At 36.4% G+C, this 25,224-nt stretch overlaps 1 protein-coding gene across 1 annotated transcript in view; it reads right to left on the minus strand.

Annotated features, from left to right (window-relative positions):
* Positions 1-25,224, minus strand: part of FSTL5 (follistatin-like 5) — a 773,393-nt gene that overhangs the window by 302,040 nt on the left and 446,129 nt on the right. The window contains exon 7 of the mRNA XM_010834087.1: positions 8,063-8,229. Coding sequence (XP_010832389.1) covers positions 8,063-8,229 — 167 coding nt within the window. The remainder of the gene's footprint in view (positions 1-8,062; positions 8,230-25,224) is intronic.

The raw sequence follows: 25,224 nt of genomic DNA on the forward strand, positions 1-25,224 counted from the left end.
ATATATATATATATATATATATATATATATATGAAACAATCAATTCAAAATCAGCAGAATACATATTTTTAAGTGCACGTGGAATTTCCTCTAGGTTAGATCACATATTAAGCCAGAAAAAAAGGCCTCAATAAATTGAAATAGACTGAAATCAATTTTGCATTTTTTTTCTGACCACAATACTATAAAACTAGAAATCAATTACAAGAAGAAAGCTAAAAAAGTTAGCAATGTAATGTTAAACAACATAATACTGAGAGAAATCAAAGAGAAATCAAGAGTTCCCAGAGACAAATTAAAGTAGAAAAACAGTGCTCCAAAATTTATGAAATGTAGGAAAATCAGTTCTAAGAGAGAAATTCATAGTAATTTAGGCCTTCCTCAAGAAATAAGAACAACATTCTTAAAAGTAAAGGAATTGAGAAAAACATGAAAAACAAATCCAAAGTTATTAGAAAGAAAGAAATAATAAATACAAGAGCAGAAATAAATAACATAGACACTACAAATAAAACAATAGAAATTAAACTAAAGACTGTTTTTTTTTGCAGGGGGATGGGGCAGATAAAATCCACATTTTCACCTAAGGAAAAATAAAGAAAAACATCTCAAATAAATAAAATAAGAAATGAAAAAAAAAGTCACAATTCATATAGAAATACAAAAGATCCTAAATAGCCAGACTAGACTTGAGAAAGAAGAATGGAGCTGGAGGAATCAACTTTCCTTACTCCAGGTTATATTACAAAGCTACAGTCATCAAGACTGTATAATACTGGCACAAAAACAGAAATATTGACCAATGGAACAAGACAGAAAGCTCAGAAATAAACCCATGCACCTGTGGGTACCTTAATTTTGACAAAGGAGGCAAGAATATACAGTGGGGCAAAGACAACATCTTCAGTAAGTGGCGCTGGGAAAACTGGACAGCTACATGTAAAAGAACGAAATTAGAACACTTCCTAACACCATACGCAAAGGTACTCTCAAAATGGGTTAAAGACCTAAATGTAAGACCAGAAACTATAAAACTCTTAGAGGAAAACTTAGGGAGAAAACTTGATGACATGATCAAAGTAAGATCCTCTATGTCCTACCTCCTAGAGTAATGGAAATAAAAACAAAAATAAACAAGTAGTATCTGCTTAAACTTAAAAACTTTTACACAGCAAAGGAAACTATTAGCAAGGTGAAAAGACAACCCTCAGAATGAGAGAAAATGATAGTAAATGAAACAGTTGACAAAGGATTAATTTCCAAGATATACAGTTTAAACAATTCAATACCAGAAAAAAAAAAAAAAAAAACTAATCAAAAAGTGGGAAAAAGACATAAACATATATTTCTCCAAGGAAGACATACAGATGACTAACAAACACATGAAACGATGCTCAATATCACTCATTGTTAGAGAAATGCAAATCAAAACTGCAATGAGGCATCACCTCACAGCAGTCAGAATGGCCATCATCAAAACATCTACAAACAATAAATGCTGGAGAGGGTGTGGAGAAAAGGGAACCCACTTGCACTGTTTGTGGGAATGAAAATTGATACAGCCACTATAGAAAATAGAATGAAGTTGCCTTAAAAAACTAGGAATAAAACCACCATATGAACCAGCAATCCCATTCCTAGGCATATAACCCTGAGGAAGCCAAAACTGAAAAAGACACTTGTACCCCAATATTAATTGCAGCTCTATTTACGATAGCTAGAATATGTAAGCAACCTAAATGTCCATTGACAGATGAATGGATAAATAAGTAGTGGTATGCATATACAATGAAATATTACTCAGCCATAAAAAGGAACACACTTGAATCAGTTCTAATGAGGTGGAAGAACATAGAGCCTATTATACAGACTGAAGTATATCAGAAAGAGAAAGATAAATATTGTATACTAAGGCATATATACAGAATCTATAAAAATGGTACCAAAGAATTTATTTGTAGGGCACAATGGAAAATAAACATAGAGAACAGACTTACAGACATGGGGAGAGCAGAGGAGAGGCTGAGATGTATGGAGTAACATGGAAACTTACATTCATTTCAGTTCAGTTACTCAGTCATGTGTCACTCTTGGTGATCCGATGGACTGCTGCACCCTAGGCTTCCCTGTACATCGCCAACTCCTGGAGCTTGCTCAGACTCATGTCCATCAAGTCAGTGATGCCATCAAAGCATCTCATTCTCTGCTGCCCCCTTTTCCTTCTACCTTTAATCTTTCCCAGAATCAGGGTATTTTCTAATGAGTCAGTTTTTCACATCAGGTGGCCAAAGTATTGGAGTTTCAGCTTCAGCATCAGTCCTTCCAGTGAATATTCAGGACTGACTTCCTTTAGAATTGACTGGTTTGATCTTCTTGTAGTCCAAGGAACTCTCAAGTCTTCTCCAACATCACAGTTCAAAAGCATCAATTCTTCAGCGCTCATTGTTCTTTATAGTCCAACTCTCACATCCATATATGACTACTGGAAAAAACATACCTTTAACTAGATGGACCTTTGTTGGCAAAGTTATGTCTCTGCTATTTAATATGCTGTCTAGGTTGGTCACAGCTTTTCTTCCAAGGAGCAAGCATCTTTTAATTTCATGGCTGCAGTCACCATCTGCAGTGATTTTGAAGCCCAAGAAAATAGTCTGTCACTGTTTCCATTGTTTCCCCATCTATTTGCCATGAAGTGATGGGACTGGATGCCAAGAAATTAGTTTTGTGAATGTTGAGTTTTAAGCCAGCTTTTTCACTCTCCTCTTTCACTTTCATCAAGAGTCTTTAAGTACCTCTTAACTTTCTACCATAAGGGTGGTGTCTTCTGGGTATCTGAGGTTATTGATATTTCTCGTAGCAATCTTGATTCCAGCTTGTGCTTCATCCAGCTTGGCATTTCATGTGATGTACTCTGTATAAAAGTTAAATAAGCAGGGTGACAGTGTACAGCCTTGACATATTCCTTTCCAAATTTGGAACCAGTCTGTCATTGCATGTCTGTTACTAACTGTTGTTTCTTGACCTGCATACAGATTTCTCAAGAGGCAGTTAAGGTAGCCTGGTATTCACATCTCTGGAAGAATTTTCCACAGTTTGTTGTGATCCACACAGTCAAAGGCTTTAGCATAGTCAATGAAACAGAAGTAGATGTTTTTTTGAATTCTCTTGCTTTTTCTATGACTGAACGGATGTTGGCAATTTGATATCTGGTTCCTCTGCCTTTTCTAAATCCAACCTGAACATCTGGAAGTTCACAGTTCACATACTGTTGAAGCCTAGCTTGCACAATTGTGAGAATTACTTTGCTAGTGTGAGATGAGTGCACTTTTGTGGTAGTTTGAACATTTTTTGGCATTGCCCTTTTTTGGGATTGTAATGAAATCTGACCTTTTCCAGTCCTGTGGCCACTGCTGAGTTTTCCAAATTTGCTGGCATATTGGGTGCAGCACTTTCACAGCATCACCTTTCAGGATTTGAAATAGCTCAACTTTTTCAGGTGACAGATGAATTCTGTCACCTCCTCTAGCTTTGTTTGTAGTGAGCTTCGTATGGCCCATTTAACTTCACTTTCCAGGATGCCTGGCTGTAGGTGAATGATCACACCATTGTGGATATCTGGGTCATTAAGATCTTTTTTTATAGTTCTTCTGTTTATTCTTGCCACCTCTTCTTAATGTCTTTTGCTTCTGTTAGGTTCATACAATTTCTGTCCTTTATTGTGCCCATCTTTGCATGAAATATTCCCTTGGTATCACTAATTTTCTTGAAGAGATCTCTAGTCTTTCCCATTCTATTGTTTTCCTCTATTTCTTTGCATTGATCGCTGGGGAATGCTTTCTTATCGCTCCTTGCTGTTCCCTGGAACTCTGCATTCAAATGGCTATACTTTTCCTTTTCTCTTTTGCCTTTCACTTCTCTTTTTTTCTCAGCTATTTGTAAGACCTCCTCAGACAACCGTTTTGCCTTTTTGCATTTCTCTTTCTTGGGCATGGTCTGGATCACTGTGTCCTGTACAATGTCAGGAACCTCCATCCATAGTTCTTCAGGCACTGTATCAGTTCTAATCCCTTGAATCTGTTTGTCACTTCCACTGTATAATCATAAGGTCTTTGATCTAGGTCATAGCTGAATTACCGTATGTAAAACAGATTGCCAACTGGAATTTGCTGTATGTTGCAGGAAACTCAGACAGGGGCTCTGTATCAATCTAGCATGGTGGGAAGGGGAGTGAGACAGGAGGAGTTTCGAGAGGGAGAAGATATATGTATACCTATGGCTGATTCATGTTGAGGTTTGATAGAAAAGAACAAAATTATGTAAAACAATTATCCTTCAATTAATAAATAAATAAATTTAAAAATGAAGAGATTGTTACAACTGATACGAGAGAAACGCATAGGATCATAAAATACTACTATATATAATTGTCCGACTCTGTGCGACCCCATAGACGGCAGCCCACCAGGCTCTCCTGTCCCTGGAATTCTCCAGGCAAGAACACTGGAGTGGGTTGCCATTGCCTTCTCCAATGCATGAAAGTGAAAAGTGAAAGTGAAGTCCCTCAGTTGTATCAGACTCTTAGCGACCCCATGGACTGCAGCCCACCAGGCTCCTCCGTCTATGGGATTTTCCAGGCAAGAGTACTGGAGTGGGGTGCCATTGCCTTCTCTGACTATATATAATTATACACTAACAAATTGACAACCTAAAAGAAATGAATAAATTCTTTGAAAAAAATAGAACAAATTATTATAAAATTTCTTTGGAATCATAAAGACCTTGAATAGTGTAATCACTCTTTTTTTTAAATTTAATTTATTTTTATTTTTTAACTTTACAATATTGTATTGGTTTTGCCACATGTCAAAATGAATAGCAAAACAAAGTTGGAGGCATCATGCTTCCTGATTATAAACAATACTACAAACCTATAGTAATAAAAAGAATATGGTCTTCCATGGAAACAGATACATATATCAATGGAAAAGAAAAAAGAACCCAGAAATAAACTCACAGATAATAACATTAATAATAAAGAAGCCAAGAATGTGCAATGGGGAAGAACAGTCCCTTAAATAAATTGTGTTGGGAAGATTGGACAGCCATACACAAAAGATTGAAATTGGACCACTATCTTACATCATACATAAAAATAAATGCAAAATGGATTAAAGACTTGTATGTGATACCTGAAACCATAAAATCTTCTAGAAGGAAACATAGGTGCTAAGCTCCTTGTGTTTGAGCAAACTCCTGGAGATAGTGAAGGAAAGGGATGCCTGGCATGCTGCAGTCCATGGGGTCACAGACACAACTGAGTAACTGGACAACAACAGCAAAGCTCCTTGATATCACACTTCTTGTGGACTTTTGGGCTCTTAGCCAAAAAAACAATGGCAACCAAAGCAAAAACAAGCAAGTAGAGTGCATTAAATAAAATGCTTCTGGACAGCAAAGGATAAAAAAAAAAAAAAAAAACCTACTGAATGGGAGGAAATATTTGCAAACCACATGCTTGGTAAGGAGTTAATATCCAAAACATATCAATACCTCAAATACGTCAATAGCAAAACAGCCAACAATCCAATCAAAAACATAGGTAGAGAATCCAAATAGATATTTTTCCTAAGAAGAAATTCAGATTGACAACAGCCACATAAAAAGATGTTCAACATCACTATTAGAGAAATGCAAATCAAAACCACAGTAAGCTATCACCTCACACCTGTTAGAATGACAGTTACCAAAACTACAAGTGCTAGAGAGGATGTGGAGAAAAGGGAAACCTTGTACACTGTTGGTAGAAATGTCAGTTGGTACAGCCATAATGGAAAACAGTATGGCGATTACTAATAAAATTAAAAATAAAACTACCATATAATCCAGGTATTCCACTTCTGTGTACTTAGCCTAAGAAAATGAACACACTAATTCAAAAAGATATATGTGTTTCTATGTTTAATACAGCATTATTTACAACAATTAATATATGGAAGCAAATTACTGCCTATCCATGGATGAATGGATAACGATGTGATGCACATATATTTCTGTGTGTTTGTGCTCAGTTGCTCAGTTCTGTTCAGTTATTTGTGACTTGATGGACTGTAGCCCTACAGGCTCCTCTCTCCATGGGATCTTTTAGGCAAGAATACTTGAGTGAGTTGTCATTTCCTCCACTAGGCAATCGTCCTGACCCAGAGATTGAATGCATATCTCCTGTGTCTCCTGCATTGCAGGCAGATTTTTTACCTGCTGAGTGCTTCCCTCCAATGGCTTAGCAGTTTAAAAATACACCTGAGAAGCAGGGGACACGAGTTCAATCCCTGAGTCAGTACAATACACTGGAGGAGGGTATGGCAACCGACTCCAATATTCTTGCCAGAAAATACCATGGTCAGAGGAGCCTGGTGGGTTGTGGTCCATGGGGTCACAAAGAGTTGGATGCAACTGAGGAGAGCTCTTTTTCTCTCTCTCTTCCTCTCACACACACACACACAAATATACACACAGCAAATACTACTCAGTCAAATAAAAAGAAGTAAATGTCATTTTCTATAGCAGACCAAAGGGTATTATGCTAAATGAAATAAATCAGACAATTTCACTTATATATGGCATATAAAAACAAAGCAAACATACAGCACAGAACTTGTATATACAGAGGACAGATGGGCAGTTACCAGATTGGAAAGGATAAAAGAGTTGGGGAAATGAATGAAGGGGGTCAATTATATGATGATGGATGGTAACTAGACTTATTATGGTAATCGCTTTATAATGTGTTCAAAGATTGATTGCTTTATGGTTTATGTTTGAAACAAATAAAATATTATATACCATTTTACCTCAGTTAAAAAAAAAAAAAGCAAACCCAATAACCCATAACACAAACCTGAGATGATTTTGTCTAAGGCCATGCCTCTTAAAAAATTTTGAATGGTCCTGAGATTATGGCACAAAATGTCTTAGCATCTTTGCGAATTAAACATTATTCTCCATATAACATGAGGAAATTTCCCAGATATAAGCAAAGTTAGAAAAATTTTATCAAAATAAAAAATTATAAAATTGGAGGCATTTCTCTTTTGAAACTTTCAAAGACATTAAACAAGAATATTAGTAAAATGTAACAAACATGAGTGAATATTTTACACCTATGATTTAGGGATTCTTTATGAAGTAGCAAAGAATAAGTGGATAGGTGATGGCTCTCTTAAGCGAGAGTAAAAAAGTAACTAAAATTTATACACAAATACATCACTAAGGAAAAGGATTGGCTCAACTTATTTCTGCGGACATCCCATAACATACAATTTTCACTTCTTTCCATCATCTAAGATGATGGTCACTTCTTCATGCTCATTTTCAACAGACAACATAGAAGGAAGAAATTAATTTCCTGTGGTTGTTTTGGTTTTGTCTCACAACTGGGGCTGTACCCTATTGAATTTAGATTCTGAATCTCTAGGTATAAACAGTGATGAAATATATTCCTTCATTCCAGGAAATAAGCCATTTATTTATTTTATTAATATGTGTTGTTCTAATACATTATGAAGTATTTGAAGCTAAAACTGCCTTTACCCACTTAACACTTCGTAAGCTACATGCTGTTGCAACTCTAATAGCTAGTATATAGAGACTGAAAGAAAAGTGCAAGTGTAGTCGCTCAGTCATGTCCGATTCTTTGCGACCCCATGGACTGTAGCTCGCCAGGCTCCTTCATCCATGGGATTTTCCAGGCCAGAGTACTGGAGTGGATTACCATTTGATTAGTTGTTGGTAATTACAGAAATTCTTAGACCCAGAACTTTATGATTTAAGTTGAGGCAATTTCACCAACACAGTGGTATATACTGTGCTTACCATGCTTAAACAAGTGATTTGGATACAATTAAATATTCCATAAATGCCTTCCAGACAGTAGAATGGATATGGCAGTGTAATAATTCTATTCAATTGTAATATCTGATTTCATTAAGCTCCTCAGACTTCACAAGGTCTAGACTATATCACACAAGATACACAAATTATACACAACCTCTGTTGATGTACTCACATTGATGTCTTCTAAATCTAAGTTGTTCAGAATAATATTGTTCCTCTTCCAAATGATGGGGGGTCTCAGTGCTCCCTGAATGGCGCAGCTCAGAACGGTACTCTGCCCCACCGTTGCTGCTGTGACGCTTAGTTTCTGATCTTCAGGCAGACTCAACTGGATAACCTCTGAAAAGATAAAGTGTCAGGAATGTTGAGGAGCATGTAGTTTTGTAAAGTTAATTAGTGTAAAGTTTCTGAATACAACTAATTAAAGCTTTTAAATTGTATAAAATGGAGAAAAGCTTGTGATGAAATGAGAAAAAGAGTAAATTGTTTCCAATAAAAGGTCAGAATGACATTTCAGTTTCATTGATTGACAGGCATCCTCATGAGGCACAGAACTATTAAACATGAAATGAATATCAGGAGTAGAGTTATAATAAGCCTGGCAGATTGCACCCAGAAGAGAGATAAATTATTTAACTGCCAAATCGACATGTAGTGTGTCACCGGCATTGAAATAAAAATGATGTTGTTTATTCACTGATAGATTTATATTGTGGGTGAGGTGAGATCATTGCTGGCTGGCTTCAGAGAACACTAGCATAGCTGAATGGATAAAATGCATCATTATGCTGGGAAACATAAATTGACTCTAAAGGAGTCAGATTTATTTGGGAAGTTGAAGGAGGGAAAACTGAAGTTCACCAACCAAACAACAATTTCCTAAAATTCTGTCAGCTGCCTCTATCACACAGTGTGAGTACAGTAAAGCCATTTCCTTATTCATCAAATTTACATATATTTTAAATAACCATAGAACATATTTCTAATTATAATGCTATAGCAGGAAATATAATTTGAATCTGGATCTGCTTTCCTGTCCTGATTCCAGACAATTCTTACCAATGTTGGGAATGAATTGTGTCATTCCCAGCATCACCTATTATCAGCAGAAATGTCTGGGATAATCCCACCTGTCTTTATCCATATAACAATTGCCCTTTAGTTTTCAAATGACATTCACCGGCACACTATCATTTCTATGCTATGATGGAGTCATGGATTTTGATTTTGCTCAGTCTCTTTCAGGAAAGAAAGAGCAAAATCACTATTCTCCCTGAAATTTCTGTGGAAGTGGAGAGACTATAATTGTCTTTTTTTTCCTTTGTTGCTGTTGATGATATTTTTTTATGATGGGGGAGTTGACTGTCAAAAGTGGTGGCTTTTAATTTGCAATCAGTATTATCAGGTACAATCAGTGCTGTCTCTTCCCTTCCTTTTCACCACTTGAACTTCTTCTTTCTCTCTGAATCCTGTCTACCTCTTAAGGAGGAAGGTAAATGGTAATCAAATGACTTTTATAGAAAGAGCCTGACTGCCAATGCAGGAGACACAAAAGATGTGGGTTTTATCTCTGGGTCAGGAAGATTCCCTGGAGGAGGAAATGGCAACCCATTCCAGTACCTTGCCTGGAGAATCCCATGGACAGAGAAGCCTTGAGGGCTACAGTCCATGGGGTCACAGAGAGTCAGACAGGACAGAAGTGACTTAGCACACAGAGCGTATTCAACAAACAGTTCTTTGAATGTTTGGTACTATTAAAAATTGTAACATCAAAAATAGCACATATCTTTGTCTCAGAAGGCCAGTATTTAACATATTGTCCCCTACATGCACTTGTTAAGTGCTGTTATATAAGATCTTGTCTTTAAACCTGAAAGTCATAGTTATTTAAGCCCTCATTATTTTGTGTTGTAAAAGAATGGGGTAGACAATCTTTTGAAATTGAAAAACCCTATCAGAAGAGACTCAGTCGAATTTATTCTTTTGTTCATTACATCACTGAATGAAATGAAAGCAATGAGGAACAAGTGTCTTGGCCAGTCATTTGTACTGACAATTTAATGTTCCTTAATGACATTTATCCATATTCACATTTTATTTCAATGTTCACTGAGTAATAAGACCACAGGGAATATGTTCAATTATCTTTTCTCTAATATTCACTCTGTTGTACTTCTCTATAGATATATAATTATATAAAATCTCTAAAAGAAAATATATTTCACTAATTAGACACATGACATTTTCGATATTTGCAGATAGGATATCTTTATGTCTTTTTATTTATATTCCAAACTTAAAGGGAAGACAGAAAACTATAAAAGTAATAACATAATGTAGGGTACCACATAAGAATTATTAATAATTTTCATTAGCATTCCTGAATTTCAGTTTCTTGTTCCTCATAAAATCATGTACAAGATAATGAGACATCTGATTCTGAAAACAGCATGTTAACATTGGCTATTCTGACATTTAATAATAGAGTTAGTACTGAGTCACCTTGAAATACCTTCACTAAAGTTTTGCATCTGGTATTAGGTCTTAGGCCAGTCAAATAGTTGTGCTTTTTGTAGTTATATATTACAATGCTAATTAGATAACATGAATATTTTAAAATAAATGCTGAGATTTGGCATAACATTATGTAGGACATCCTTAATTTTTTGAGAGCTTGCCTAATTAGAATTAAGAATTACTATTCACCCAGGGAATATTAACATGCACAGCAAAAACTTTTATGTTAATTTGGAGATTAAGTTTTTAAATGATTTTTAAAATTATTTCAGTAATATGTGCTATTAACTAATATGTATATTAAAAAAACTTTAGACCTTTTTCCCTACAGGTTTCATGCTACACATTTCACCTTTTCCTTAATAATTATATAGAGCTACATGCACAAATATAATTATGTTTACAAGTTATTCTTCAAAATCAAGTAGTGCTTTCCTTAAGAAAATTCAGCTGTAAGATTTATTTTATTTACAAAATTTACATGTTCATCATTAATCATCTTTCTCTTAGTTATTACCAGACTAAGATTTAGTCTCAAAAAATCACAAATGTTAAATATTGTTATTCTCATATTCTAAGGTCTTTCAACATGCTTTCATGGTAAGTAAAAGGTTTATAAAATATGTCACATTCATATATTTCATAGAGAAATAATGCTTATACCTAGAAATACATTCACAACCTGAAACAATAGTTACAACTAATTATGTGAGTCAGTTTAAAGAGGTGAGATTGATTGTATCTGAGTGTTTGTGTGTATGTTACTGATCACAGTTGTTAGTTTAGAAATAAGAATTTCAAAGAAAAAATGTTGAAAATTTAATTCTATATCAGTTACAATTAATATACAACTTTGTAGATATACATCAATGATAACATTTTTTTTGCATTCTGTCCACAAATATCTTCTGCTAGTTATGTACAGGCGAGCAACTGCTCTGTGCAGTGCAGCATCTTTCATTTTGGTACTCTATCTCTTTAGCTCCAATGATGCACATTGGAAGGTCTTGTTTAAAATCAGGCATCACATGACAACAAGTCATTTAGTGTCCTGACCAAAGGTAAAAGTACATAGGTTAGATATAATAGATACTACTGAGCTTTTTGAATCACGTCAGTACTTTTTCTTGACCTATGAGCTTGGCCCCTTATTGGAAGCTGTCTGAAGCATTCAAAGAAGAAACCAGAGTCTAGTTGTGGTGTTTCCTTTGATCGCATATTATGAAGACTATTGATGCCATTTCCAGATCAGCTTCTTTTGTTTTCTTACTTGGAAAGGCTAAGAGGCAATAAAATAGTTTTTCTGTGTATCTCTTTTTATACTTTCACAATTTGACTTAGAGGAGTATAGAGTGTTTGTTTTCGAAGGAATGAAAAGTTGAATTCTCCTCTAGCAGAACCTGAAGTTGGACAGACAAGAGTAGTTGAATACAACTTTAACCACTTTATTCCAATAACAACTAGTCGATAGGAATAGCAATAAGAACTATGGTAAAAATATTATGTAAATTTCAAGTAGTATAGAAATGGAAGAAAATATTTTGAATATTTGTGAAACACCAGTTTATAAAAGAAGATCATTTTAGTAACTGAAAATTGATTCTGTGTATCATAATTTATCATAAACAGAATTCTGTTCTTCTTAACACCTACATCTTTTCAAGTTCCTAAGGATATACTTATGTTGAATATCTTAATTGATTTAAATATTAGTCTCATAATTTGTTGAGCTGATCATGCTTATAATTTCTACTGTAGGAAAGATACCTAGAAGATATTTTATCAGTGGTATTTTCAAATAACATGTATTTTCCCTTCTCTCTTCCACTAATAGGAATTATTAATTAAAAGCAGATAATAATGTAAAAAAAAAAACACAATAAAAGACATTTAAGAAGTATAGAAGGAATGAATTAATTATTTTCGTAGTAAGAAAACCATAGTCAATGACAAGCTATTTAACTGGGAAATTATTGTGGCATTGTCTATTAAGAAATAAGTGATTTCCAAATAAATGTTAAGTCTGATCTAAGTTAGACATGTCAACATATGCATTAACTTATTATGAAAAAATGTTGAGTTTATGCTAATTGATTATCTATAAGCTATTATATACTTATATCACAATCTGTATTATTAAAAACAAAACAAAATGAATTTAAGAAAAGAATTAGAAACTTCTTCAATAGCAATGTATTAGAAAATTTGGACAAACTCTTCCACTAAAGAAATAAAACAGCAACAAATAAATAACCCTGAATTAAACACTTCTGCTGCTGCTAAGTCGCTTCAGTCATGTCCAACTCTGTGCGACCCCATAGACAGCAGCCCATCAGGCTCCCCCGTCCCTGGGATTCTCCAGGCAAGAACACTGGAGTGGGTTGCCATTTCCTTCTCCAATGCATGAAAGTGGAAAGTGAAAGTGAAGTCGCTCAGTTGTGTCCGACTCTCAGCGACCCCATGGACTGCAGTCTAGCAGGCTCCTCTGTCCATGGGATTCTCCAGGCAAGAGTACTGGAGTGGGGTGCCATTGCCTTCTCCGTGAATTAAACACACATAATACATTTTAAAGAATATATGTGAGAGATAATTTTTTTTCTCATTCTTAACTAGGAAAGAAATAAGACATTGAGAAATTTCCCAGCCTATGTCCTGAATGGTGTCACATTGCTTTGGGAATTTTTCTACCATAAGAAGGTGACAGAGCAGCCTAAATGCCTTATGTGGCTTCTCATAGCCAGAGGCATGGAATAGATGGGATACGTAACATCTGCCTCTGTGACAAGAGTTTAAAGTGTCTCACTCTACTAGTGAATGTGTGAATTGCAGACTACTTTTGTCTAGGTGTTTCATAAAACAGTCTTCCTCTCCATATTAAGATAACATCATTATAGTTTATCTATTATTGTAAAAATTTTAAATAAAATATCCAGTAAACCATGAAGGATCATATGGCACACACACAAAAAAGACTACAGCATTATGAGAATAATTATGAAAATGAACAGCAAGATCAAACCAGTCAATCGTAAAGGAAATCAGTCCTAAATATTCATTGGAAGGACTGAGGCTGAAGCTGAAACTCCAGTACTTCAGCCACCTGAAGTGAAGATCTGACTCATTGGAAAGACCCTGATGTTGGGAAAGATTGAGGGAAAGAGGAGAAGGGGATGACCAAGGATGAAATGGTTGGATGGCATCACTGACTCAATGGACATGAGTCAGAGCAAACTCTGGAAGATAGTGAAGAACAGGGAAGCCTGGCATGCTGCAGTTAGTGGGGTCACGAAGAGTCAGACATGACTTAGTAACTGAACAACAAGTTATGAGAATAAGGATAAATAAAATAACAACAGTAACAAACACATCAAGTTTGTAAAATTTAGGTTTATGAAAGCAAAATCAGCTTAGAAATTCTAAAAAATAACTTAAATATATAATCTACAAACATTATAAGTTGATTAAAGAGCCAAATATAAATTATATAAGTAGAAAATATTGCATTGGTGACAAAGGAATTGAATTCCAGAGAACTGAATTCCTTTTTTCTGAGAGAATTTTGTAAAGACCAAAATAAATGGAAATCTAAAGGTTCAAAGCCTTGTGAATATGGTGGATGAATCAGAACTTCCAGGGGAGCTGTAACAGTTTTTGCCTGGTCAACAAAGAAATATGCAGTCTTGCATTATCCTGATGGAAGATTATGTTTTATGTTGACTATATTTTTCATCAAGTGCTGTTTTTAGTTGGTCTAACTGAGAAAAGTACTTGTTGGAACTAATCACTTGATTTTTCAGAAGGAGATTATAATAGAGGACTCCGTTTCAATCCCACCATATACACAGCATCGGTTTATTTGAGTGAAGCTGGCCTTTGGTGTGGTTGTTGGTGGTTAATTTTGCTTGCCCCATGATCACTTCCATTCCACATTATGGTACAGTATCCACTTTTCATCACCCATTACAGTTTGTTTAAAAGACAGGATGTTTTCATTACTTTTAAGTAGAGAATGACCTGCAGAAATATGGACAAGAAGGCTGTTTTGCTGAACATATTTGGAAACTAAACATCAAAATGATAAACATAACCAAGCTGGTACATATTATTTTCAGCACGTGATGTGGATATTTTGAGTATGTTGGCTATTTCCCGCATGGTATACTGTTTGTTCTCAATTAATGTCTTTATCTGATCACTATAAACTTCCTCTGACCTACCCAACCATGGAGCATCCTCCAGGGATAAATCTCCAGCATGAAACTTCTGAAGCCACTTTTGACATATCCGATCAGTAACAGCACCTTCTCATACACTGCATAATTTTCCTTTTAGCATTTCAATTGCATTTTTACCTTTCTTGAAATAATAAAGCATAATATGCCGACAATGTTGGATTTATTTCTTTCATCTTCAATATTAAAATGGCTACACAAAAATCTACCAGTTTTGATAAACTTTAAAGTACAGTTACAGACTTTATTTTTTGGGGCTCCAGAATCACTGCAGATGGTGACTGCAGCCATGAAATTAAAAGACGCTTGTTCCTTGGGAGAAAAATTATGACCAAACTAGACAGCATATTAAAAAGCAGAGACATTACTTTGCAGCAAATGTCCATCTAGTCAAAGCTATGGTTTTTCTAGTAATCATGTATGGATGTGAGAGTTGGATTATAAAGAAAGCTGAGCACCGAAGAAATGATGTTTTTGAACTGTGGTGTTGGAGAAGACTCTTAAGAGTCCCTTGGACTGCAAGGAGATCCAGCCAGTCAATTCTAAAGGAAATCAGTCCTGAATATTCATTTAAAGTACTGATACTGAAGCTGAAACTCCAATACTTTGTCCACCTGATGTGAAGAACTGACTCATTAGAAAAGACCCTGATAATGGGAAATATTGAAGGTGGGAGGAGAGGGGACGACAGAAGATGAGATGTTTGGATGGCATCACCGACTCAATGGATGTGAGTTTGAGTAAATTCAGGAGTTAGCTATGGACAGGGAGGCTTGGTGTGCTACAGTCCATGGGGTCGCAAAGAGTCAGACACAACTGAGTGACTGAACTGAACTGAATGTACATTGATATGATAATTGTCACAATACAATCAAACAAAATTGCTTTGAATGAAGTTAAAAAGACAAAGTGCTACTAGAGCCAGCTTATGGAAAAACAAAATGAAGTTTTTGGCCAACCCCAGAGAAAAAAACCTGAAATTAAGACTTAAATTGATGTCATTAAGAACAGATTATACCTGTAATAAAAAAATATGTCATAAACTGAGAAAGAGCCTAAAAGAAATATTACAGAATTAAAAGCAGAAAATCAAAATTTGAGATATACACAAAACAGGTTTATGTGAAACCCAGAAGGAAGAAACAAAGGTAATTGGGTAGAAGCAGTATTTGAAGAAATAGTAGCTAAGAGATTTCTCTAAATATCGAGAATCTAATCTGTAGGTTTACGATCATCAAATGTCAAGCAAAGCAAATGTAACACTAGAATAATCCACACATAGACAGTAGTGCAATTGAAGAAAATAAATGACAAATCTAAAAATTAAGTAGATGAAAAAATACAGATTGACTTTGCAGTAAGGAGAGTTAGGTAACTGATACCATGAGTGCAAATAGGAACAAGAAGCTACTAGGATTATATTTTATAAGTGATGAAACAAAGTAAAATCAATCTTAGAATTTTATACACACACATACAAATTAAAATAAATATGCTTTCAAAAAATAGTAAGAAAATACATGTTTAATAACTTGTCTTAAGGTTAATTCTGAAGGCATTCCTTTAGGCAAAGGAAAATGATTTTAGATGGAAGGTTAAAGACACAAAGAGGAAAAGAGAGAAAAGAAGGTGCTTAAATATGTATTCAATTTTAAAACTTTGATACCTCAAAAGTGCATGATAATATAATTATACACATTTATAATAACAATAAATATATTTATAATAATATATAATGGAAATAAAATATCTTCAAAATCTTATGGTAGAGAACTATTCTTAAACAAGGAACAAAAAGTTACCTTTACAGAAATAATTTATATGTTTGATACATTATTGTTTAGATCATTTGCTTTTCAAAAGATACTATTCAGTTCAGTTCAGTTCAGTCATGTCTGACTCTTTGCAACCTCATGGACTGCAGCACTCCAGGCCTCCCTGTCCATCACCAACTCCTGGAGTTGACTCAAACTCATGTCCATTGAGTCGGTGATGCCATCTGACAATCTCATCCTCTGTCATCCCCTTCTCCTTCTGCCTTCAATCGTTCCCAGAATCAGGGTCTTTTCTAATGAGTCAGTTCTTTGCATCAGGTGGCCAAGAATTGGCGTTTAAGCTTCAGTCCTTCCAATGAATATTCAGGACTGATTTCCTTTAGGATGGACTAGTTGGATCTCCTTGCTGTCCAAGGGATGCTCAAGAGTATTCTCCAACACCATAGTTCAAAAGCATCAATTGTTTGGCGCTCAGCTTTCTTTATAGTCCAACACTCACATCTGTACATGACTACTGGAAAAACCTTAGCCTTGTCTAGACAGACCTTTGTTGGCAAAGTAATGTCTCTGCTATTTAATATGCTTTCCAGTTTGGTCATAGGTTTTCTTCCATGGAGCTCCTCTGTCCATGGGATTTTCCAGGCAATAGTACTGGAGTGGATTGCCATTTCCTTCTCCAGGGGATCTTCCTGACACAGGGATCGAACCCGGGTCTCCAACATTGTAGACAGACGCTTTACCATCTGAGCCACCAGGGAAGTCATCCAAGGAGCAAGCGTCTTTTAATTTCCTGACTCCAGTCACTGTCTACAGTGAGTTTGGAGCCCAAGAAAATAAAGTCTGTCTGTCACTTTTTTCACTGTTTCCCCAACTATTTGCCATAAAATGATGAGACCAGATGCCATGATCTTAGTTTTCTGAATGTTGAGTTTTAAGCCAACTTTTTCACTCTCCTCTTTCACTTTCATCAAGAGGCTCTTTAGTTCTTCTTCTCTTTCTGACATAAGGAGGGTGTCATCTGCATATCTGAGGTTATTGATATTTCTCCTGGCAATCTTGATTCTAGCTTGTACTTCATCCAGCCCAGCATTTCTCATGATGTACTCTGCATATAAGTTAAATAAGCAGGGTGACCATATATAGCCTTAACATACTCCTTTTCCTCTTTGGAACCAGTCTGTTGTTCCATGTCCAATTCTAACTGTTGCTTCCTGACCCTCACAAAGGTTTCTAAAGACACTATTAATGGACCAAAAATGCAAGCCACAAAGCAGGAAAAGATACTTTCCATGTACAAAGCTAGCAAAGTTATTATACATAGGATTAATAGATTCTGAAAATTGATAAGAAAAAGCTCCAAAGATCTACCTACAAGAGACTCAAAGAAAAGCTTTATGAATGAGTTAATCCATGGCTAAGAAAAATCTTAAAAAGTGTTCAAAATATACAAATAATCAGTGAGATACAAATTTAAGCCAAATCTTTCAGATTGGTATGGATCACTAAGTCTAATGTCAAGAAGAATTTGAAGAAACATGAATTGTTACATAACTTGAAGAATAATTTCACATAAAACTTTCTTTCTGCATTGGTAGATGAAGCTCAGCTAGAGAAACTTTCCCTGCCAGCTCATGTTTCCAAGGACTCAGCTATCTATATGCCTTGTGGAAGCCTATAGTATGACACAAAGACGGCAGAATATTCAAGTGTTATAAAGACAATGCAGAGGAAGCAATAGATATGTACTCAAGGTATCTTTAATATACTGAACAGAGGAAAAAAGTGGAGAGGTCTGAATGTGGAAAAATGAATCTGATAAGGAATAGGAAAAAGAAATCCCAAGTTTATCCTCAGGAAAAGAAGCCACTAGTGAAGAAACTTCTGAGACTTTAGTGAGAATAGAATTATTTCTTCCATAAGTTCTGAAAGAAAGAAGAAGGACTTATAATCACAAACATAAATATAAGTATTTTGTAGTTAAAGCCAAAGGTCATTTTTTTCTGTGTCATTGGTGGGATTTAAAAGCTATGGGAAAATATTTTTAAAAAGACTTTTCCGTAAAAGATTTTTCTATAAAACAATGAAGCAAAAATGTTTGTGTTCAAAAGCAGAATTTCATTCTTATTCACTTTATAACTAGTCATAAGGAAAATATATTATTATAGACAGGACTGTATTTTGACAATACTTCAGGCAGTTTTACATGTTCACAATAGGCCGTCTCATTTTCCTTTTTATTTATTCATGATTTTTATATTCCTTTTGTGGTCTTACAAATATAATACAATTACCATTCAACTTCTCTGTTCCATTTTATTTAATTTCTTTCTTTCAAATAAATTATATATAGTTGAATTTTAAACTGAAGAATAAGACCATTCATTCAATGATATTTATGACACTAATGGCTTGAAAAAATAATTCTTTATGAAGAATAGTCTTTGATTGAAACCTGATATAACAAAAATTGTATCCAACAGAGAATTTGGTTAGACACCCAAAGTAGTCAAGTTAATTTCAGCTTTATGGTTTGGAAAAATTGGAGTGCATACAACTGGATAATTTTATCATGATAAGTATATAGTCTGGGATAACAGAGTACTGATATTTCAAGCTATATCTACCAAGTCTAGTGTTTCCCAACAAGAGAGTCATTTCTTGTAAGACTAAAATAAAAGGAAATAATTGTCAACAAGGCTTCCCTGATAGCTTAGTTGGTAAAAAGTCTTCCTGCAATGCAGGAGACCTGGGTTCAATTCCTAGGTCAGGAAGATGTGCTGAAGAAGGGATAGGCTACGCACTCCTGTATTCGTGGGTTTCCCTTGTGGCTCAGCTGGAAAGGCTACCCGCTCCAGTATTCTGGCCCAGAGAACTCCATGGACTGCATAGCCCATGGAGTTGCAAAGAGGTGGACACAACTGAGCGACTTTCACTCACTCATTACCTAACATTTGCCAAGACATTGTTCTAAGTAGTTGATTTATTTAATCTTCATATCTATGAGTAGATATTTAGTGATCCTAACATTTTTTTCTAATTATGGCACCCTCAGGTAAGTGAAAGTGAAGTTGCTCAGTCTTGTCCAACTCTTTGCAACCCCATGGACTGTAGCCTACCAGGTTCCTCCATCCATGGGCTTTTCCGGGCAAGAACACTGAAGTGGTTGCCATTTCTTTCTCCAGGAGATCTTCCCAACCCAGGGATTGAACTCAGGTCTTCCACATTGTAGGCAGACGCTTTACCATCTGAGTCACCAGGCAAGTCAGGAAGAATTAAAAAATTGAAGTTTCACCAGACATCTTGTGATCGGACAGGAACTTTTCCAAATGCAATAAGGACACAAAAAGAGGAGTTTAGTTTCATGAACACAATTGGTAGAAGAAAAAAAACACCCTATCTTTGGATATTCTGTAAAGCTGTTGTCTTAAAAAGATACATACTGACAAAGGAGCCTTCATAGCACGGGGAATGAAGGCATGAACTATATTACCAGCAAGATTCAGATCTGAGACGTGGCTTGTTGGTTTACCTGGTTTGATTTCAAATGCACACTATAGAGAAGATTCTTCACAAGTGATTTAAACTCTCTCTCTTTTTTTTTTTTCATTTTTATGAAAAGACGGTACCTAACTCTTAGAAATATTGTGAAGATAAGATATGATGCTTTAAAATACTTATGACTACACCTGCAGAAGGCAATGGCACTCCACTCCAGTACTCTTGCCTGGAAAATCCCATGGACGGAGGAGCCTGGTAGGCTGCAGTCCATGGGGTCGTGAAGAGTCAGACATGACTGAGTGACTTCATTTTCACTTTTCACTTTCATGCATTGGAGAAGGAAATGGCAGCCCACTCTATTGTTCTTGCCTGGAGATTCCCAGGGATGGGGGAGCCTGGTGGGCTGCTGTCTATGGGGTCGCACAGAGTCGGACATGACTGAAGCAACTTAGCAGCAGCAGCAGCATGACTACACCTGACCTTTAGTAAATTCTCCATAAGCTGCAGATGTTATTACTAGTGAATTGCTATTGAAGTGCCTGTATGTTAAGATAGGCACCATTTCACCCAGTTTATAAATATACATTATGATTACTTTGAGAAAGGTATTGCTTATATAAAATCACATGGGTTTGGTTTTCGTAGATATTATTCAAGCATGAGAGTAAAAAATATGTCTCATGACCCATCAGGCTTTACATTCACCTACAAACTAAGTGCCCTTGTGGTTGAACTTAAATATATGTATGTTAAAAAAAAAAGAGGCTATGACTTTGGAAAGCAGTATGAAGATTCCTTAAAAAAACAAAAAAATGCAGTTGTCATATGACTGCAATCCCACCCTTGGGCATATATCTGGAGAAAAAAATATGGTCAAAAGGATACATGTATCCCAATGTTTGTTGCAGCATTGTTTATGATAGCCAAGACAAGGAAACAGACTAAACCCCCACTGACATATGAATAGAAAAAGATGTTGTACATACATATAATGGACTACTCAGCCATTAAAAAGAATGAAATGATGCCATTTGTGGCACATGGATGGGCCTAGAGATAGTCATACTGAGTGAAATCAGACAGAGAAAGACAAATATCATATGATATCACTTACATGTGAAATCTAAAAAAGTTGATACAAATGAACTTATTTGCAAAACATAGACTCACAGGCTTACAGAATGAATTTATTGTTACCAGGAGTTTGAGATTTACATGTTGTCTCGCTGATCCTGCTCACAGCGTCAATTGTCTTGCTGTTCACCCTTTCCACACTGTTCACTGAGCCCAGGGTAGGCAAGGTGCAAGCTAAGAGATTGTAAAGAGACTCTAGGAGCCATAGTAACTGTGGACATGTTTATTCTCTCCTGGCTGATGCAACAGCTGTAGCAGCAGCCATAGCATAACCTAACACAACACAATCTTTCCCCTAGCTGACAGAGAAGCCATAACAATATTCTCTCTTGGTTGATGAAGCAGCTATAGCAGTTGACATGCTACAATCTCTCCTCATGGCTGACCCAATGGACACAGCCATGATGAAGCAGTAACACTGCCACTTGTTAGGTGGAGCTTATATTTCCCTGTAGCACAAAGTAGCTTGTGACCAAGCAAGTACTGCTTGGTGTGCATGCACGGTGCTATAAGTGATCTCAGCTGTTACACAATCATTTACAAAAAGTGGGGCAAGAGAGCCTGATAATGCCATCTTGGCTAATATGCTCTTTCCCCACACATGTACACATTGTTATATTTAAAATGGATTGCCAACAAAGACCTACAATATGGCACATGGAACTCTGCTCAATGTTATATAACGACCTAAATGGGAAAACTGGAGAAGACAATGGCACCCCACTCCAGTACTCTTGCCTGGCAAATCCCATGGATGGAGGAGACTGGTAGGCTGCAGTCCATGGGGTCGTAAAGAGTCGGACACAACTGAGCGACTTCACTTTCACTTTTCACTTTCATGCATTGGAGAAGGAAATGGCAACCCACTCCAGCGTTCTTGCCTGGAGAATCCCAGGGAAGGGAGAGCATGGTGGGCTGCTGTCTATGGGGTCGCACAGAGTAGGACATGACTGAAGCAACTTAGCAGCAGCAGCAGCAGCAAATGGGAAAATAATTTAAAAAATAATACACACATGTACACAGCTTCCCAGGTGGTGGTGGTGCTGCTGCTGCTGCTAAGTTGTGTCAGTCGTGTCCAACTCTGTGAGATCCCATAGACGGCAGCCCACAGGGCTCCCCCGTCCCTGGGATTCTCCAGGCAAGAACACTGGAATGGGTTGCCATTTCCTTCTCCAATGCATGAAAGTGAAAAGTGAAAATGAAGTCACTCAGTCCTGTCCGACTCTTAGCGACCTCATGGACTGCAGCCTACCAAGCTCCTCCGTTGATGGGATTTTCCAGGCAAGAGTACTGGAGTGGGTTGCCATTGGTGCTAATGGTAAAGAACTTGCCTACCAATACAGGAGACATAAGAGACGCGGGTTTGATCCTTGGGTTGGGAAGGAATAGCAAACCACTCCAGTATTCTTGCCTGGAAAATGGGCAGAGCAGCCTGGCAGTCTACAGTCCATGTGGTTGTAAGGAGTCAGACACGAATTAAGTGACTTAGCAGGCACACATGCACATGTATAACTGAATCACATTGTTGTACAACTGAAACTACCACAACATTGTTAACTACTCCAAGATAAAAGAAAAAGTTTTAAAAAAGGCTTGGAACATAATGATAATCATTTTTCTATTTCTAAAAAGTTGTGAAAAATATCAGTGAAATGTTGAAGTAATCAAGTATCTTTTTCCTTGTACAATTTATTGGTATAAACATCATACATGATTTGAGAAAATGTTATATTATGATCTAAAGGCCTAAATGCATAAAATACTGAATCATCTTGCTAGCTGTAGTAATTTATATAAAGTATATGATAATTTATAGATGGAATTCAGTGTAGTAATCTGGGATGAGAAATTGCATAGAAGTACTTCTTGTACAATCCTACATGAGGAGTTTGCTGTGAACACTCATCCGTCAGTCAAGGTAAAGCAATCACCTAATCAATACCCATTTCCTGTATGTTAACTGTGTGCTCAGTGGCCTGTTAAAAGCTAGTCCAGATACAAGGAAAGAAAGTTAACCTGTGTTCATTCCTTCAGTTTATCTCTGGGAAACCCTAGGATGTTAATGCAAGAGTCAATCAAACAACACATTATTTGCTCTGTCTTTAATGAATTGAAAAAAATTCACCATTTTTAAAGATACAGTCAGGCATACAGAGCTAAATGAATGAACTATTCATTCCACACAGATAAAGAGAATTTGAACATTTCCCACTGGAAAAAGACTTTAGTATTGTTTGCCTAATTAAAACAATTTAGGTGAGAGAGATTGCTGTTAGTCATAATGCACTGCTATTATTGATAAAACTGAAAATGGGATCCAGAGCATTTGCCTTCACTATGAAATTTTACTGCGTTACAGTCTCTCTAAGATGTTAGAGCAAATGGATGTGAAGAATGGGGAATTGAACACTGGCTGTGCATTTTGGCAGCTCTTCAACAGCATCAGAAGACTGGGCTTCAGCTATGCAAATCCAGAAACAAATTTAAACAATTCATCCAGAATTAATTAGGCCATCGGGGATTGACTGAGCTAATCAAAACCACAGGATACTTTTGTTTATCCTGAAATACCAATTTATTCATTTACAATTGGGAAAGCATCAGGTTTAGTAAGTAGTGTCAGCTGTGAGCCTGGGAATCTCCCTTGAAATGCACAGGTCAAAAGCGTCTCAAGATTGATGAATAGAAAATTACAAAAAAGGGAGCTGGCTATTCTCAATCCAGTCAAGCACTAATCAGCTAATGAATTGCCCTTTTCAACTCCAAAGACATTTATGTCTAGAGACCCTTTCTTTTTCTTGTCACTTTCGTGTTTATTGGCAAATTCTTAGTTCTTGTCCTTTTTTTTTTTTTTTAACACCATGGCTATCACCATGTGTTTGCAACTAGAGCATTAACTCAGATAGGCTATGAAAGAATTTATTATTAGAGCCATCTTCATATCAGCAAATGTTCCCATTATTTGTGGGCTTAGCAACTACACACATAGACCAAATCTGACCCACCACCTGCTTTTATAAAGTTGCATTAGATCACAATCATATCTATTTATTACTGTCTATGCTATTATTGTCTACGGCTGATTTTAGCTATATAGGCAGAGTTGAGCAGTTGCTATAGAAAACTTATGGTATGCAAAGTCTAAAATATTTACACTGCCCCTTCATAGGAAGTTACCTAGTAAACGGAAACACTGCTTTGCTAGTTTACTTTCCTTCAACATGCTTTAGTTATTTAAGTGTCATCCCTTGGATTCTGCTCATTCTCTAGGTCAGACCAATAATGAGAACTGAAATATTGCCTGTCATATCAGTAAACAAAGAATGTTGCAGCCATGAAGCCATTACATCCGGGCTGCCCTGACAGTAAAGCCCTGAGAAAGCTCAAAATGGAGACAAACAGGCTACCCACTGCCAAGACCACCTAGCAGTGAGCCGCTGTAGCCATCACCAAGGGTGCACCTGAGGAAACGCAGGATGAAAACACAGAATACTGGCCCCAGAGAGCTGAGGTGCATATCAAAGGAATGATTTTAATGAGCCCAGACTCTTGTATCTTCCCATACAGAGAAAAGCACTGAATACCTTAAATTGATTTATCTGGTTTTCTTTTATTCAGTAAGTTCAGTTGAGTTCAGTTGCTCAGTCATTTCTGACACTTTGTGACCCCATGGACTGTAGCACACCAGGCCTCCCCGTCCATCACCAACTCCCAGAGTTTACTCAAACTCATGTCCATTGAGTCAGTGATGGCATCCAACCATCTCATCTTCTGTCGTCAACTTCTCTTCCTGCTTTCGATCTTTCGCAGCATCAGGGTCTTTTCTAATGAGTAAGTTCTTCAAATCATTGGAGTTTTAGCTTCAGCATCAGTCCTTCCAATGAATATTCAGGACTGATTTCCTTTAGGATGGACTGGTTGGATCTCCTTGCAGTCCAAGGGACCCTACAGTCTTCTCCAACACCACAGTTTAAAAACATCAATTCTTTGGTGCTCAGCTTTCTTTATAATCCAACTCTCACATCCATACACAACTACTGGAAAAACCATAGCTTTGACTAGATGGACCTTTGTTGGCAAAGTAATGTCTCTGTTTTTTAATACGCTGTCTAGGTTGGTCATAACTTTTCTTCCAAGGAGCAAGCGTATTTTAATTTCATGGCTGCAGTCACCATCTG

This window comes from Bison bison, unplaced genomic scaffold (genome assembly GCF_000754665.1).
Source record: "Bison bison bison isolate TAMUID 2011002044 unplaced genomic scaffold, Bison_UMD1.0 scf7180017864012, whole genome shotgun sequence".
Classification (NCBI taxonomy): Eukaryota; Metazoa; Chordata; class Mammalia; order Artiodactyla; family Bovidae; genus Bison; species Bison bison.